We start from the raw sequence: 15,791 nt of genomic DNA on the forward strand, positions 1-15,791 counted from the left end.
CATTCTCAGGCATGCTGGGAGTTGTAGTTTTGCAACAGCTGAAGGTCCCCCCTGTGAATGTACAGGGTACACTCACATGGGCAGGCGGCTTACAGTGAGTATCGGGCTGCAAGTTTGCAATGCAGCAAATTTTGTGCGGCAGCTCAAACTCGCTGTAACCCCCCCCGCCCGTGCGACTGTACCCTAAAAACACTACACTACCACAAAATAAAATAAAAAGTAAAAAACACTACATATACACATACCCCTACACAGCCCCCCTCCCTCCCCAATAAAAATGAAAAACGCCTGGTACGCCACTCTTTCCAAAATGGAGCCTCCAGCTGTTGCAAAACAACAACTCCCAGTATTGCCGGACAGCCGTTGACTGTCCAGGCATGCTGGGAGTTTTGCAACAGCTGGAGACACCCTGTTTGGGAATCACTGGCGTAGAATACCCCTATGTCCACCCCTATGCAAATCCCTAATTCAGGCCTCAAATGCGCATGGCGCTCTCACTTTGGAGCCCTGTCGTATTTCAAGGCAACAGTTTAGGGACACATATGGGGTATCGCCGTACTCGGGAGAAATTGACTAACAAATCTTGGGGGTCTTTTTCTCCTTTCACCCCTTATGAAAAGGTGAAGTTGGGGTCTACACCAGCATGTTAGTGTAAAAAAAATAAACTTTTTACACTAACATGCTGGTGTTGCCCTATACTTTTCATTTTGACAAGAGGTAAAGGGGAAAAAAGCCCCCCAAAATTTGTAACGCAATTTCTCCCGAGTACGGACATACCCCATATGTGGGGGCAAACTTCTCTGGGGGCGCACAACAAGGCCCAGAAGGGAGAGTGCACCATGTACATTTGAGGTGATTTGCACAGGGGTGGCTGATTGTTACAGCGGTTTTGACAAATGCAAAAAAAAAAAAATCCCACATGTGACCCCATTTCGGAAACTACACCCCTCACGGAATGTAATGAGGGGTGCAGTGAGAATTTACACCCCACTGGTGTCTGACAGATATTTGGAAGAGTGGGCTGTGCAAATTAAAAATGTTGTACAGCCCACTGTTCCAAAGATCTGACAGACACCAGTGGGGGGTAAATGCTCACTTTACGCCTTTTTACGTTCCTCAAGGGGTCTAGTTTCCAAAATGGTATGCCATGTGGGGGTTATTTTGCTGTCCTGGCACCATAGGGGCTTCCTAAATGCGACATGCCCCCCGAGCAAAATTTGCTCTCAAAAAGCCAAATATGACTCCTTCTCTTCTGAGCATTGTAGTTCGCCCGTAATGCACTTCAGGTCAACTTTTGGGGTACCTCCATACTCAGAAGAGATGTGGTTACAAATTTTGGGGGGTATTTTCTGCTATTAACCCTTGCAAAAATGTGAAATTTGGGGGGGAAACACACCTTTTAGTGATTTTTTTTTATTTTTTTTTTACGTATGCAAAAGTCGTGAAACCCCTGTGGGGTATTAAGGCTCACTTTATTTCTTGTTACGTTCCCCGAGGGGTCTAGTTTCCAAAATGGTATGCCATGTGTTTTTTTTTTTGCTGTCCTGGCACCATAGGGGCTTCCTAAATGCGACATGCCCCCGAGCAAAATTTGCTCTCAAAAAGCCAAATATGACTCCTTCTCTTCTGAGCATTGTAGTTCACCCATAGTACACCTCAGGTCAACTTATGGGGTACCTTCATACTCAGAAGAGATGGGGTTACAATGTTTGGGGGGTATTTTCTGCTATTAACCCTTGCAAAAATGTGAAATTTGGGGGGAATCACACATATTAGTGAAATTTTATTTTTATTTTTTTACATATGCAAAAGTCGTGAAACACCTGTGGGGTATTAAGGCTCACTTTATTCCTTGTTACGTACCTCAAGGGGTCTAGTTTCCAAAATGGAATGCCATGTGGGGGATTTTTGCTGTTCTGGCACCATAGGGGCTTCCTAAATGCAACATGCCCCCCAAAAACCATTTAAAAAAAACGTACTCTCCAAAATCCCCTTGTCGCTCCTTTGCTTCTGAGCCCTATACTGCGCCCGCCGAACACTTTACATAGACATATGAGGTATGTGCTTACTCGAGAGAAATTGGGCTACAAATATAAGTATACATTTTCTCCTTTTTCCCCTTGTAAAAATTCAAAAATTGGGTCTACATGAACATGCGAGTGTAAAAAATGGAGATTGTGAATTTTCTCCTTCACTTTGCTGTTATTCCTGTGAAACACCTAAAGGGTTAAAACGCGGACTGAATGTCATTTTGAATACTTTGGGGGGTGCAGTTTTTATAATGGGGTCATTTGTGGGGTATTTCTAAAATGAAGACCCTTCAAATCCCCTTCAAACCTGAACTGGTCCATGAAAAATTGTGAGTTTGGAAATTTTGTGAAAAATTGGAAAATTGCTGCTGAACTTTGAAGCCCTCTGGTGTCTTCCAAAAGTAAAAACACGTCAATTTTATGATGCAAACATAAAGTAGACATATTGTATATGTGAATAAAAAAAAAAATGATTTGAAATATCCATTTTCCTTACAAGCAGAGAGCTTCAAAGTTAGAAAAATGCAAAATTTTCTAATTTTTCATAAAATTTGGGGATTTTTCACCAAGAAAGGATGCAAGTTACCACAAAATTTTACCACTATGTTAAAGTAGAATATGTCATGAAAACACATTCTCGGAATCAGAATGATAACTAAAAGCATTCCAGAGTTATTAATGTTTAAAGTGACAGTAGTCAGATGTGCAAAAAAAGGCCGGGTCCTGAGGTGTAAAATGGCTGGGTCCTTAAGGGGTTAAGACAACAGTCATACAGAGACCAGAGGAATGGAGAACCTGGGGTAACCATGAAATCATACAAAAGGGGCCAGTCCACCCCACACATATAAGACAAGTAGAACACTTAAGACATAACTTGGCATCACTGGCACGATAGTGAAAAGTTAATAAAATCTGGATAACCCCTTTTATGCCAAGCATCGTCGAATTTGGTGACTTAATGAGTAAGTAACGTGCACAGCTTGTGAGCACGCTTTATACACCCTGACTGCGAGCACAGTGTACATGTAAGTGTGAAAGGGGTAATCCCATCTCAAAGGCTTTGAACACCTTCTAGTGCATTTTTTAACCCTTGCTCTGTTCTTATTATGTAAGGAAAAAAATATTTTCTTCAAAGGTCTGCGTCAGGGCCCAGAGTGTCACACGGCCCCTCATTCAATCATTGGCTGAGACGGGACATCACTGCGGTCAGCGACTGGATGAAGGGCAGCGTGACACTCTGGGCCCCAACGTCACAACGGCACAAGAGTTACAGTTTCGGGAAGGAAGAGGATCACAGCCGAGGACCAAAGTTCTGAAGCCCCTTTCGCCCTTCCCCCCCCTCCTGCTGGATAACCCCTTTAACATTAATGTGCTCCATGTTAGTCTATGGGAAAGTGATTGACTGTGCACACAATATGAAAAAAGGACGTATTTATTTACTGCCACGTAAATAAGTGACATGTCAGTTTTTTACTTTCGATGTAAAAAATATGTCTACAGACCACTTTACCATAGACCTACATAGAGCACATTAATAGTAAAAAATATGGAGGCAACGTGTTCACAATTTTACGGACGCATTTTTGTAATGAGCTAGACCTGAAAATACACTGTGTGAACCTAGCCTTAGGTTTTGGTATAATCCTCATTAGCTTGCAATATATTCTTTACGTAAATTAAATCTGTCTTTTTATTGTTCAATTGAAACATTTTATAAGCGAGTTAAAGTCTATGGGGTATATCTCAATGATTCACTTAGTGAGGGCTTGGATCAACCACATTCATTGTTAATCAGCAGGGAAAGTAGTCACATAACAATACAGTCAGATGGCAGCATAGGCTGGAAGGATCATGGCCACTGAGGACTATTCAATAAGTAAGACAAAGATGAAGGAGGATCACAATGTATAGAAGGTCACAGTATAGAATAAAAACCTTACACAATACATATCTAATAGCTTTTGGTCTAAGTGTGATGGTATAATAACCAGCCGGCCACTATCCCAAAGAGCCAACATGACTGTATTATCAAGGCTAACACAGAGAGCATAGGAAATGCAGAACACCAAGACAGAGGGAGTACTCCTTATAGACAGGACATGTACAGTACTCCTTGAGGAACATTAACCAAAGGCTGAGAATCTAGGATGTAGCCTATGGACAGTTCTCTCCCAATATTCTTCTTATATACATATATACAAGATTACATTAAATCCCAGGCATATAACAGTATAATGTGCTAATAACATTACCATTTCAATTTGTATCCATCTATCTGTCTGTCTATTTTCTATCTATCTATCTCATATCTATCTATCTATCTCATATCTATCTATTTAATATCTATCTATCTATCTATCTATCTCATATCTATCTATCTCATATCTATCTAATCCATTTATCTATCTATCTCATATCTATCTAATCCATTTATCTATCTATCTATTATCTATTATCTATCTATCTTAGATCTCTCTTATTGGTAGGCCTATCTGTTTCTTCCTTTCTTCTTTCTTTCCTCCCCTCCTTTTCTTCTCTCTCTCTCTTTCTCTTTGTCTAGTTTTTACCTTTCTATCTTAAATATGTCTTCTATCGACAAGTCAATTTATCTATCTATCATCTATCTCATATCTATCTATTTGTTAATCTATTCTCTATGTAATATCTATCTATCAATCTATCTATTCTATATTATCTGTCTAATATCTATCTATCTCATTCATATCTATCTATCTCATTCATATCTATCTATCTATCTATCTATCTATCTATCTATCTCATATCTTTCTATCTCATATCTATCTATCTCATATCTATCTATCTATCTCATATCTATCTATCTCATATCTATCTATCTATCTATCTATCTCATATCTATCTATCTCATATCTATCTATCTCATATCTATCTATCTCATATCTATCTATCTCATATCTTTCTATCTCATATCTATCCATCTCATATATATCTCATAACTATCTATCTACCTACCTAAAATCTATCTGTCTGTCTGTCTATCTATCTATCTCATATCTATCTATCTCATATCTATCTTTTTATCTCATATCTATCTATTTATTTAATATCTATCTTGTGTCTCTATCCATCTGTCTTTATATATTAATGTAGCAGATTTTCTTGTTAACAAAAAATATTTCTAAACATTTTATTCTATCTATCTAGCCATCCGTCCTTACATCTATCTCCTTATCTCAGTTTTTTGCATCATTTAACTTTCTATACAGTTTAGTGAACAATTTCTCATTATATTGAAACTATTTTTTTTTCTTCATAAAAAGTTAACACTTACATGTTTGAGTTAGAATAACATAAAACTTACGTCTGCCTTTGAGATACAACATTGACTGGGGCCCCCAATTTCTTGCCATCAACTTATTCTGTTGATAATAAAATTCCAATATAAATTACTCGACAAAAATAAAGAGCGGAAAAATTCTAAAAAATGTAATCGGACATTAAGTAAAACTACATTGACGAAGGTCTAAAACTACCATTATCTAGGGTTAATGTTACCTTAGGAGCGGACATTGATTCAGACAAAATAAAGAGGAAGACTGCACAGGTGAACAGCACAGCTTTCCTTGCCTAAGAAAAAAAAAAGAAAAGACTGTGAAAAATAGCAAATGTTTTCTAAGCGTGTATAGATATAAGAGAGTTTCCTTACCATGATAGATGATGTTGCTGTGGGCTAAGCCTATGTGACAGCTGTTTCTTCATCAGAATCAAGACAGACGCCTGGATATCTTGTTAATGAGTATAAGTCATGCAGACCCTTGATAGGCTATGAGGAGCGTCTTCTTGTCATGTACTTTTCATTCACCTATTTGTTGAATGACAACACTGCATAGTATGAGAGAATTAGATGCACTTATCTCCCGGTAATGATCAAAGCAGCAGAACTGTGTCAGCCTCTTTTATTCCAGTATATTTAATAACTGTGATGTCCTGTGAAGAGACACGCACCCCCAAAAAGCCATAGTAACAGCAGATGGTATACGATAACATGATACTGCTACTGCGACTTGGTCTCAATTCCTGGGAAATAAGGTATCCTGTATCACTTATTCTGGTATATAGGAAGATTACTCACATTGTTGGGCCAAGCTACAATGTTATATACATGTAGGCAAACGCTTGAATCTATCAATGTTGTATTATCTTACCATCTAGTAGGATTCTGGACCTCTTTTGGCCTTCAGAACCACAGTTATTCATTGTCCCATTCCCAAGACAGAACCACTTTTCATAGTTGCCACAAATTAGATACAGATACTGACCTGCTATGAACATCTTGTTCTACCTTTAGCCAACGATGCTCTATAACAGTGGTCCCAAACACAGTCTTTAGGGGTGTTTTTCGGTTACTCCATAGAATAGGTAGAAATTGTTCAAAGGCCAGGAAGACTGGGTTAGGGATCACTGTTCTAGAGCATCTCTGGCTTAAATGAGCACTGTGAGATTCAGAAATATTTTATATTTTTAACATCTTGAAAAAACATAACCTTTCTAATGTACTTCAGAAAAAAACAGAGGAGTGCTATCAGACAGGAGAGACCACAGAGGAGTGCTATCAGATAGGAGAGAGCACAGAGGAGTCCTATCAGACAGGAGAGGGCACAGAGGATTCCTATCAGACAGGAGAGAGCACAGAGGAGTATTATCAGACAGGAGAGAGCACAGAGTAGTGCTATCAGACAGGAGAGAGCACAGAGGAGTACTATCAGACAGGAGAGAGCACAGAGGAGTATTATAAGACAGGAGAGAGCACAGAGTAGTACTATCAGACAGGAGAGAGCACAGAGGAGTACTATCAGACAGGAGAGAGCACAGAGGAGTGCTATCAGACAGGAGAGAGCACAGAGGATTCCTATCAGACAGGAGAGAGCACAGAGGAGTATTATCAGACAGGAGAGAGCACAGAGTAGTACTATCAGACAGGAGAGAGCACAGAGGAGTACTATCAGACAGGAGAGAGCACAGAGGAGTATTATAAGACAGGAGAGAGCACAGAGTGGTACTATCAGACAGGAGAGAGCACAGAGGGGTACTATCAGACAGGAGAGAGCACAGAGGAGTGCTATCAGACAGGAGAGAGCACAGAGGAGTACTATCAGACAGGAGAGAGCACAGAGGAGTACTATCAGATAGGAGAGAGCACAGAGGAGTCCTATCAGACAGGAGAGAGCACAGAGGAGTATTATCATACAGTCGAGAGCACAGAGGAGTCCTATCAGACAGGAGAGGGCACAGAGGATTCCTATCAGACAGGAGAGAGCACAGAGGAGTGATATCAGACAGAAGAGAGCACAGAGGAGTGCTATCAGACAGGAGAGAGCACAGAGGAGTGCTATCAGACAGAAGAGAGCACAGAGGAGTGCTATCAGACAGGAGAGAGCACAGAGGAGTGCTATCAGATAGAAGAGAGCACAGAGGAGTGCTATCAGGCAGGAGAGAGCACAGAGGAGTGCTATCAGAAAGGATAGAGCACATAGGAGTATTATTATACAGGAGAGAGCACAGAGGAGTCCTATCAAACAGGAGAGAGCACTGAGTAGTACTATCAGACAGGAGAGAGTACAGAGGAGTACTATCATACAGGAGAGAGCACAGAGTAGTACTATCAGACAGGAGAGAGCACAGAGGAGTACTATCAGACAGGAGAGAGCACAGAGAAGTACTATCAGACAGGAGAGAGCACAGAGGAGTACTATCAGACCGGAGAGAGCACAGAGTAATCCTATCAGACAGGAGAGAGCACAGAGGAGTGCTATCAGACAGGAGAGAGCACAGAGGAGTGCTATCAGACAGGAGAGAGCACAGATGAATGCTATCAGACAGGAGAGACCACAGAGGAGTGCTATCAGACAGGAGAGAGCACAGAGGAGTGCTATCAGACAGGAGAGAGCACAGAGGAGGATTATCATACAGGAGAGAGCACAGAGGATTCCTATCAGACAGGAGAGAGTACAGAGGAGTGATATCAGACAGAAGAGAGCACAGAGGAGTGCTATCAGACAGGAGAGAGCACAGAGGAGTGCTGTAAGACAGAAGAGAGCACAGAGGAGTGCTATCAGACAGGAGAGAGCACAGAGGAGTGCTATCAGACAGGAGAGAGCACAGAGGAGTGCTATCAGACAGGAGAGAGCACAGAGGAGTGCTGTCAGACAGAAGAGAGCACAGAGGAGTGCTATCAGACAGGAGAGAGCACAGAGGAGTGCTATCAGATAGAAGAGAGCACAGAGGAGTTCTGTCAGGCAGGAGAGAGCACAGAGGAGTGCTATCAGACAGGAGAGAGCACAGAGGAGTGCTATCAGACAGGAGAGAGCACAGAGGAGTGCTATCAGACAGGAGAGAGCACAGAGGAGTGCTATCAGACAGGAGAGAGCACAGAGGAGTGCTATCAGACAGGAGAGAGCACAGAGGAGTGCTATCAGACAGGAGAGAGCACAGAGGAGTGCTATCAGACAGGAGAGAGCACAGAGGAGTACTATCAGACAGGAGAGAGCACAGAGGAGTACTATCAGACAGGAGAGAGCACAGAGTAATCCTATCAGACAGGAGAGAGCACAGAGGAGTGCTATCAGACAGGAGAGAGCACAGAGGAGTACTATCAGACAGGAGAGAGCTTTGTCCATGCCTGTGTTTCAGCTTGGACAAAGCCATGATTTCTATAAAAAGGAAATACAATTTTCTTATGAAGTATAATGTACAACATATAAAACGTTTTTGAATCTGACAGCGCCCATTTAAGGTAAAACAAGCTGTTCAGAGTAGGTAATTCTCTCTATCTACTCTATAGGACTAAGATCTAGGGACTTTGAAGGCCATTAGACTGAGGCTAATCCAAGAGAACATTCCCCTTACCACCTCTGCCAGCCTGATAAGACAACACATGGATTCATACTGCTTACACCAAATTCAAATCTTACCATCAGATGGTGCAAAAAAAAATAAATAAAAAAATTAATAAAAACAACAACAACAACAAAAAAAACTATTTGGTGATCAAATTTTTTGCCCACCGGAATCTTGCCTTTTCGGTTTTCTTAGCAATGTCACTTGAATGGCTGTTCTGACCAATCCATGCTAAGGAAAGATGGGTTGTGCATTCAGACAAGTTAATTGGATTTCAGGGTCTCATATTTGTCTGCAGTTTGTTTGTCAGAAGGATTCTTGACTCTTGGAATCCTCCACTGACCCATTTAGTTAAAGAGGTTATCCAGGAATAGAAAAACAGATCTAATTTCTTTAAAAAATTGCTCCCCGTCTGTCTCCAGGTTGGGTGTGGTTCTGCAGCTCAATTCCATTGAAGTGAATGGAGCCAAGTTGTCATACCACACACAACCTGGGGACAGAAGTGGAGCTGTTTTTTAAAGATATTGGTTCTGTTTTTCTATTCCTGGATAACCCCTTTAAAGAGTTGTTAACGTACACATGATTTCCATTTGCTGGATGTTTTAAGTTGGCCACACCATTTTGGATTACTCTTGACACCATTGCATGAAAAAACCTTCCAAGGTTGGTACTTTTTGAAATACTGACCATGGCTTGGCTATGTTGCTCAGATAAGTCAATGGTCTCATTCCTATTTCCTCATTCCTATTTACACTCAATTTTTATTTTTTCTGAACTCTAGGTAACTTATCTTTTTTCTATACATTATGCTACAATGACACTGGCTGGTTCCTAGACTGCAGAACCAGAATTCACCTTTAGCATTCACCATTTCTGGGTATTAAAGGGGTACTCCGGTGGAAATTATTCTTTTTTTTTTTATCAACCGGTGCTAGAAAGTTAAACGGATTTGTAAATTACTTCTATTAAAAAATCTTTACCCTTCCTGTACTTTTTAGCAGCTGTATGCTACAGAGGAAATGTTGTTCTTTTTCAATTTCTTTTTTTGTCTTTGTCCACAGTGCTCTCTGCTGACACCTGATGTCTGTATCAGGAACTGTCCAGAGCAGGAGAAAATCCCCATAGCAAACCTATGCTGCTCTGGACAGTTCCTGATACAGGCATCAGGTGTCAGCAGAGAGCACTGTGGACAAAGACAAAAAAGAAATTGAAAAAGAACAACATCTCCTCTGTAGCATACAGCTTCTAAAAAGTACAGGAAGGGTAAAGATTTTTTAATAGAAGTAATTTACAACTCTGTTTAACTTTCTGGCACCAGTTGACTTATAAAGACCTAAAAATTTTACACCAGAGTACCCCTTTAACTGTGGCTCCCAGTACTTAGATGTCACCAGGACTTATAGTAGAGCATCGGCCAGCAAGCAATAGCCAAGAAAACAACCTACAACCTCATTGTTGGAAGGTAACAAGAACAAAATGACAACTAACCATTTAATGACCCAAACTAGAGATAAAACAGAAGATGACAACACAAAGACAAGCCCAGGAAAAGGCCACAGCTAACTCTTTCTTATATTTACCTAGATCGTCCCCTAAACTTATCATTGGCCTCATGTTTTTTTTTTTTTGCCTTCCTCTGGATCAACACTGTAGGGTTTTAGGTTAAACTTGATGAACTTTTTTTTTTCATCCTTACAAACTATGTTACTATTTAAACTGAACTACTGAAAACTAAACCCCACTGCCCATGTAATATTGCTGCAATAGCCCTAGAATAATTACCGTATTTTTTGCCCTATAGGACGCATCGGCGTATAAGACGCACCCTATTTTTAGGTGCAAAATCTAAAAAATTTAAGATCTTGAACCCAATAGTGGTCTTAAACCTGCGGACCTCCATATGTTGCAAAACTATAACTCCCGGCATGCTGGGAGTTGTAGTTTTGCAATATCTGGAGGTCCGCAGATTGAAGACCACTGCATAGGAGGTAATACTCACGTGTCCCTGCTGCTCCGGACCCGTCACCGCTGCCCTGGATGTCGCTCCATCGCTGTCGCCGTGTCCCCGTCGCTCCGGAACGTCTCTGCTGCCGGCCGGGTATCCTCGCTCTCCGTCGCCGCCATCATGTCGTTACGCACACCGACGCACGTACGTGATGATGAGGAAGGAGAGCGCCGGCCATACAGGGGATCCCTGAACGGAGAAGACACCGAGGAGGCAGGTAAGGTCCCTCCCGGTGTCCTGTAAGCACTAACCCGGCACTAACCAGCGGTGTCACTTTCCCTCCAGACGTGGCGGTCAGCTTTGATCGCCGCGTCTGAAGGGTTAATACAGGGCATCACCGCGATCGGTGATGTCCTGTATTAGCCGCGGGTCCCGGCCGTTGATGGCCGCAGGGACTGCTGCGATAGGGGTGTATTCGCCGTATAAGACGCACCGACTTTCCCCCCCCCAGTTTTGGGGAAGAAAAAGTGCGTCTTATACGGCAAAAAATACGGTAATGCCAAAATAAACAAGAAAGCACTTTAACCAAGAAAAATACTACTAAATAAAAATCCTGAAACTTATAAGGGGAACAAACCATACTCTATTGATTCCATATAATAATGTCAGGATAACAAAAACAGAAATCAAGTAAGGGTGGGTTCACACTACGTTTTCTCCCATACGGGAGCGCATACGGCAGGGGGGAGCTAAAACCTCGCGCTCCCGTATGCCTTCGTATGCGCTCCCGTATGTCATTCATTTCAATGAGCCGGCCGGAGTGAAACGTTCGGTCCGGTCGGCTCATTTTTGCGCCGTATGCGCTTTTACAACCGAACATAAAACCGTGGTTGACCACAGTTTTAGGTCCGGTTGTAAAAGCGCATACGGCGCAAAAATGAGCCGACCGGACAGAACGTTTCACTCCGGCCGGCTCATTGAAATGAATGACATATGGGAGCGCATACAAAGGCATACGGGAGCGCGAGGTTTTAGCTCCCCCCTGCCGTATGCGCTCCCGTATGGGAGAAAACGTAGTGTGAACCCACCCTTACTTGGATAAGAATACAGAATCAGATAGATACCAACAACTAGACAGACTTAAAGGGAATCTGTCAGCTCTATTTGCTGCTAAGAGCATATACCACTGGATAACTGATAGGGTATAATAGCAAGCTGTACCTTTTCTGGAGCTGATGGTGGTTCCCAGACTTATAACACTGTTTTTATATTTCTCAGCCAAGTATCAAAAGGTGGAGCCAAGCTGCTTAATTGCTACAGCCTGGCCAACCCCTTGCTTGCCTTCATCTACCAAACCCTCCGTGACTGATGTACAGAGCCTCGTACATCAACCAAGAACAGGTCCATTCATAAAAGACATTATGTAAATATAGCTGCCAGCAGCAATACAGGCGGCCGAGCTGCACAGCCAGGTTATAGCGCACAATTTCTGTGACCCCTGATGGTGAAGAAGGTGATCATGGACATTAGAGATGAGCGAACTTACAGTAAATTCGATTTGTCACGAACTTCTCGGCTCGGCAGTTGATGACTTATCCTGCGTAAATTAGTTCAGCCTTCAGGTGCTCCCGTGGGCTGGAAAAGGTGGATACAGTCCTAGGAGACTCTTTCCTAGGACTGTATCCACCTTTTCCAGCCCACCGGAGCACCTGAAAGCTGAACTAATTTATGCAGGAAAACACATCAACTGCCGAGCCGAGAAGTTCGTGACGAATCAAATTTACTGTAAGTTCGCTCATCTCTAATGGACATGTCTGCTAATTATTGTTCACACCTGCAAAATATTGCACAATCCAAATCTGGTGAATTGTGGTAGAGGAAGTGATCACGAACATGTGTGCTAATTTTCACTTTATTCTGAACAATGATTTCAGAGAAAACCATGTGTGCAATATGTTGCGCAATCCAATATGGCGGCCAAACCATGTGATCAACTGTGGTACAAAATGTGATCACAAACACGTGTGCTAATTTTCACATTGTTCTGACCGGTAATCTCAGAGAAATCCATGTACACAGAATTTGTAACACAATTTCTACTGAGTACGGAATGCGGACGTAAAGCGATCTGCGGGCACACAACAGGGCTCTGGAATCAGAGTGCACCATGTACATTTGAGGCATAAATTGGTGATCTGCACAGGGGAGACTGATGTACCCTGGCATTTAATTTAATTTTTCATTTGCAGAGCCCACTGTTCAAAGATCTGTCAAGCACCAGTGGGGTGTAAATGCTCACTGCGCCCCTTATTACATTCCTTGAGGGGTGTAGTTTCCAAAATAGTCACATATGGGGGGGGGGGGGGCTCCAACGCATATGGCCCCTCAACTTCCATTCCAAACAAATTCTCTCACCAAAAGCCCAATGGTGCTCCTTCTTTTCTGAGCCCTGTAGTGCGCCCGCAGAGCACTTTACATCCACATATGGGGTATTTCCATATTCAGAAGACATGGGGTTACAAATTTTAGGGGTCATTTTCTCCTGTTACCCCTTGTGAAAATGAAAAATGTGGGGTAACATCAGCATTTTAGTGAAAATTTTTTGTAGATTTGCTCATCTTTGACTTAGAATAGTATGGTATACAGAGGAGTTCATAATTATCTCAAGGACTGCAAGGTGCCAGGTCCTGTGGCTGCAAAACAAGCCCAAATCATAGCTTCAAGCATCAATCATTTTGTACTGAATGCTTAAAGTGGGCGGCCAGGTTGTGATGTCACAGTCACGCCCTCTTATGACATCACTCCATACTAGGGTGACCACATTTCCTAACTGCCATTCAGGGACACTTACTTTCACAAGTGCATTTCGTCAAACTTATACGTGAGACTGGCATTGGGCATTATATGTGGAGGCACAGGACAGCCCCCCCTGACATATGTCCCTGACTTATAATGCCCCCTGTCCTTTGCCCCTCACATATAATGCCCTGTGTCCTGTGCCCCTCACATATAATGCCCCCCTGTCATGTGCCCCTCACATATAATGCCCCCTGTCATGTGCTCCTCACATTTAATGCCCCCCTGTCATGTGCCCCTCACATATAATGCCCCCCTGACATGTGACCCTGACTTATAATGCCCCCTGTCCTGTGCCCCTCACATATAATGCCCCATGGCCTGTGCTCCTCACATATAAAGCCCCCCTGACATGTGCCCCTCACATATAATGCCCCCTGAGGGGGCAGGACAGGGGGCATTATATGTGAGGGGCACATGTCAGGGGGGCTTTATATGTGAGGGGAACAGGACAGGGGGTATTATATATGAGGGGCACATGACAGTGGGGGTCCTGTCATGTGCCCCCACATATAATGCCCCCCTGACATGTGCCCCTCACTTATAATTTGCCCCTCTCGCTTATAATTTGCTCCCCCATCCCCTTTCTCACGCCCGTCACCTTTCTCACATGCTGCGACTGCTTCATTCCTGCAGTCAGTGAGAGCCGCAGGGACGTGATCTCCGGGCGCCGGCGCGATGATGTGATGTCATCACGCCGGCCTGCCGTGATTGGCTCTCACTGACTGTAGGAATAGAGCAGCTGCGGCTTGTCATAGAAAGGTGACGGGTGTGAGAAAGGGGTGGTGGAGCTGGACAGCCGACAGCTCCCGCTCCACCATGCTATAGTACACTAAGTACAGGAGGAGGGGCAACAATCTCGGGGGGGGGGCAATTGCCCCGTTGTCCCCCCCCCGGAGCCGCCGTCCGCCGACCGCTGCTGTGCTGTGACTCACAGCACAGCAGCGGTCGGCGGACGGCGGCTCACGGGCTCAGATCATTCCGGGACACTGCATTGTCCCGGAATGAGGGTGACCGGGACCCGGACAAACTCTCCAAATGCGGGACTGTCCCGGGCGATCCGGGACACGTGGTCTCCCTACTCCATACCCCCTCAATGCAAGTCTATGGGAGGGGGCATGATGGCCACCACATGGACAGAGGTGTCAGCAGAGAGCACTGTGGTCAGACAGAAAAGAAATTAAAAAAGAAAAGAACTTCCTCTGTATTATATAGCAGCTGATAAGTACTGGAAGGATTAAGATTTTTAAATAGAAGTAATTTACAAATCTGTTTTCTAACTTTCTGGCACCAGTTGATTTAAAAAAAATAATAATTTAAATATTTTCCACCAGAGTACCCCTTTAACCCCTATTCTCAAGATAGGGGATAAGTTTCGGATCATAGAAGGTTCAACTGCTGGGAACCCCCCTGATCTCCAGAACGAGGCCCATCTATTACCTTAGAGCGCTCAGGCCCCCACCTTCTGAGATAAATTGGTCTCTGGAGTGATGCCCCAGTCCGGCAATCACCGGCTGCACCGATGTCCCAACTCAACCCGTGATTGGCAGAGCTGACTGGGTTTTCAATGGTTGGACTGCTTACACACGATCAGAAATTTATGCTTTTTTACAGATTTATGGACAGCAACAGTTCGATAAGATCATTACTGATGACCTTCTTTCTTGGCATTGTGTTAACACCTGCCTGAATGCTCCTGACCAGCAAACTGACAAAAATTCAGTTTTTTGTAGAAATGCTCACACTTGCTAATGATCAGAACGCCTTGCAGGAGATGATGGGTGGGTGGAAGCGGTCAGGCCCCCGCGAGCAGACACTTATTCCCTATCCCATGACTACTTCATCTGACATAGAGTTCAATAGTCTCACTGGTCTTACAGTAAAGCACTACCATCTGTGCCGGTGTAGAAACTTTCTTATATCTAGACGTAGAGGATGCCTTGTTATAGAAGCAGTCCTGGGTATAAATAGGCCATAGAAAAGATCTCAAAAATGTTGTCATGAACTTTGTTAAAAGGGTTGTCTAGTGAAAAATGTGAATTTGCTGTTGTCCTCAGGCTACCTACAAAAACAACACACACTGG

General features: G+C 43.2%; 1 protein-coding gene across 1 annotated transcript in view; it reads right to left on the reverse strand.

The window, feature by feature from the left end:
* The window catches only part of LOC130277777 (spexin prohormone 2-like), a 39,805-nt gene extending 24,586 nt beyond the window's left edge, over positions 1 to 15,219 (reverse strand). Inside the window, exons 1-4 of the mRNA XM_056528527.1 lie at positions 15,148 to 15,219; positions 5,716 to 5,871; positions 5,565 to 5,636; positions 5,371 to 5,428 (exon numbers count right to left, since the gene is read on the reverse strand). Coding sequence (XP_056384502.1) covers positions 5,371 to 5,428; positions 5,565 to 5,636; positions 5,716 to 5,718 — 133 coding nt within the window. The 5' untranslated portion in view covers positions 5,719 to 5,871; positions 15,148 to 15,219. The remainder of the gene's footprint in view (positions 1 to 5,370; positions 5,429 to 5,564; positions 5,637 to 5,715; positions 5,872 to 15,147) is intronic.
* Between the last annotated feature and the right edge of the window lie 572 nt (positions 15,220 to 15,791).

Source organism: Hyla sarda, chromosome 6, assembly GCF_029499605.1.
Source record: "Hyla sarda isolate aHylSar1 chromosome 6, aHylSar1.hap1, whole genome shotgun sequence".
Classification (NCBI taxonomy): domain Eukaryota; kingdom Metazoa; phylum Chordata; class Amphibia; order Anura; family Hylidae; genus Hyla; species Hyla sarda.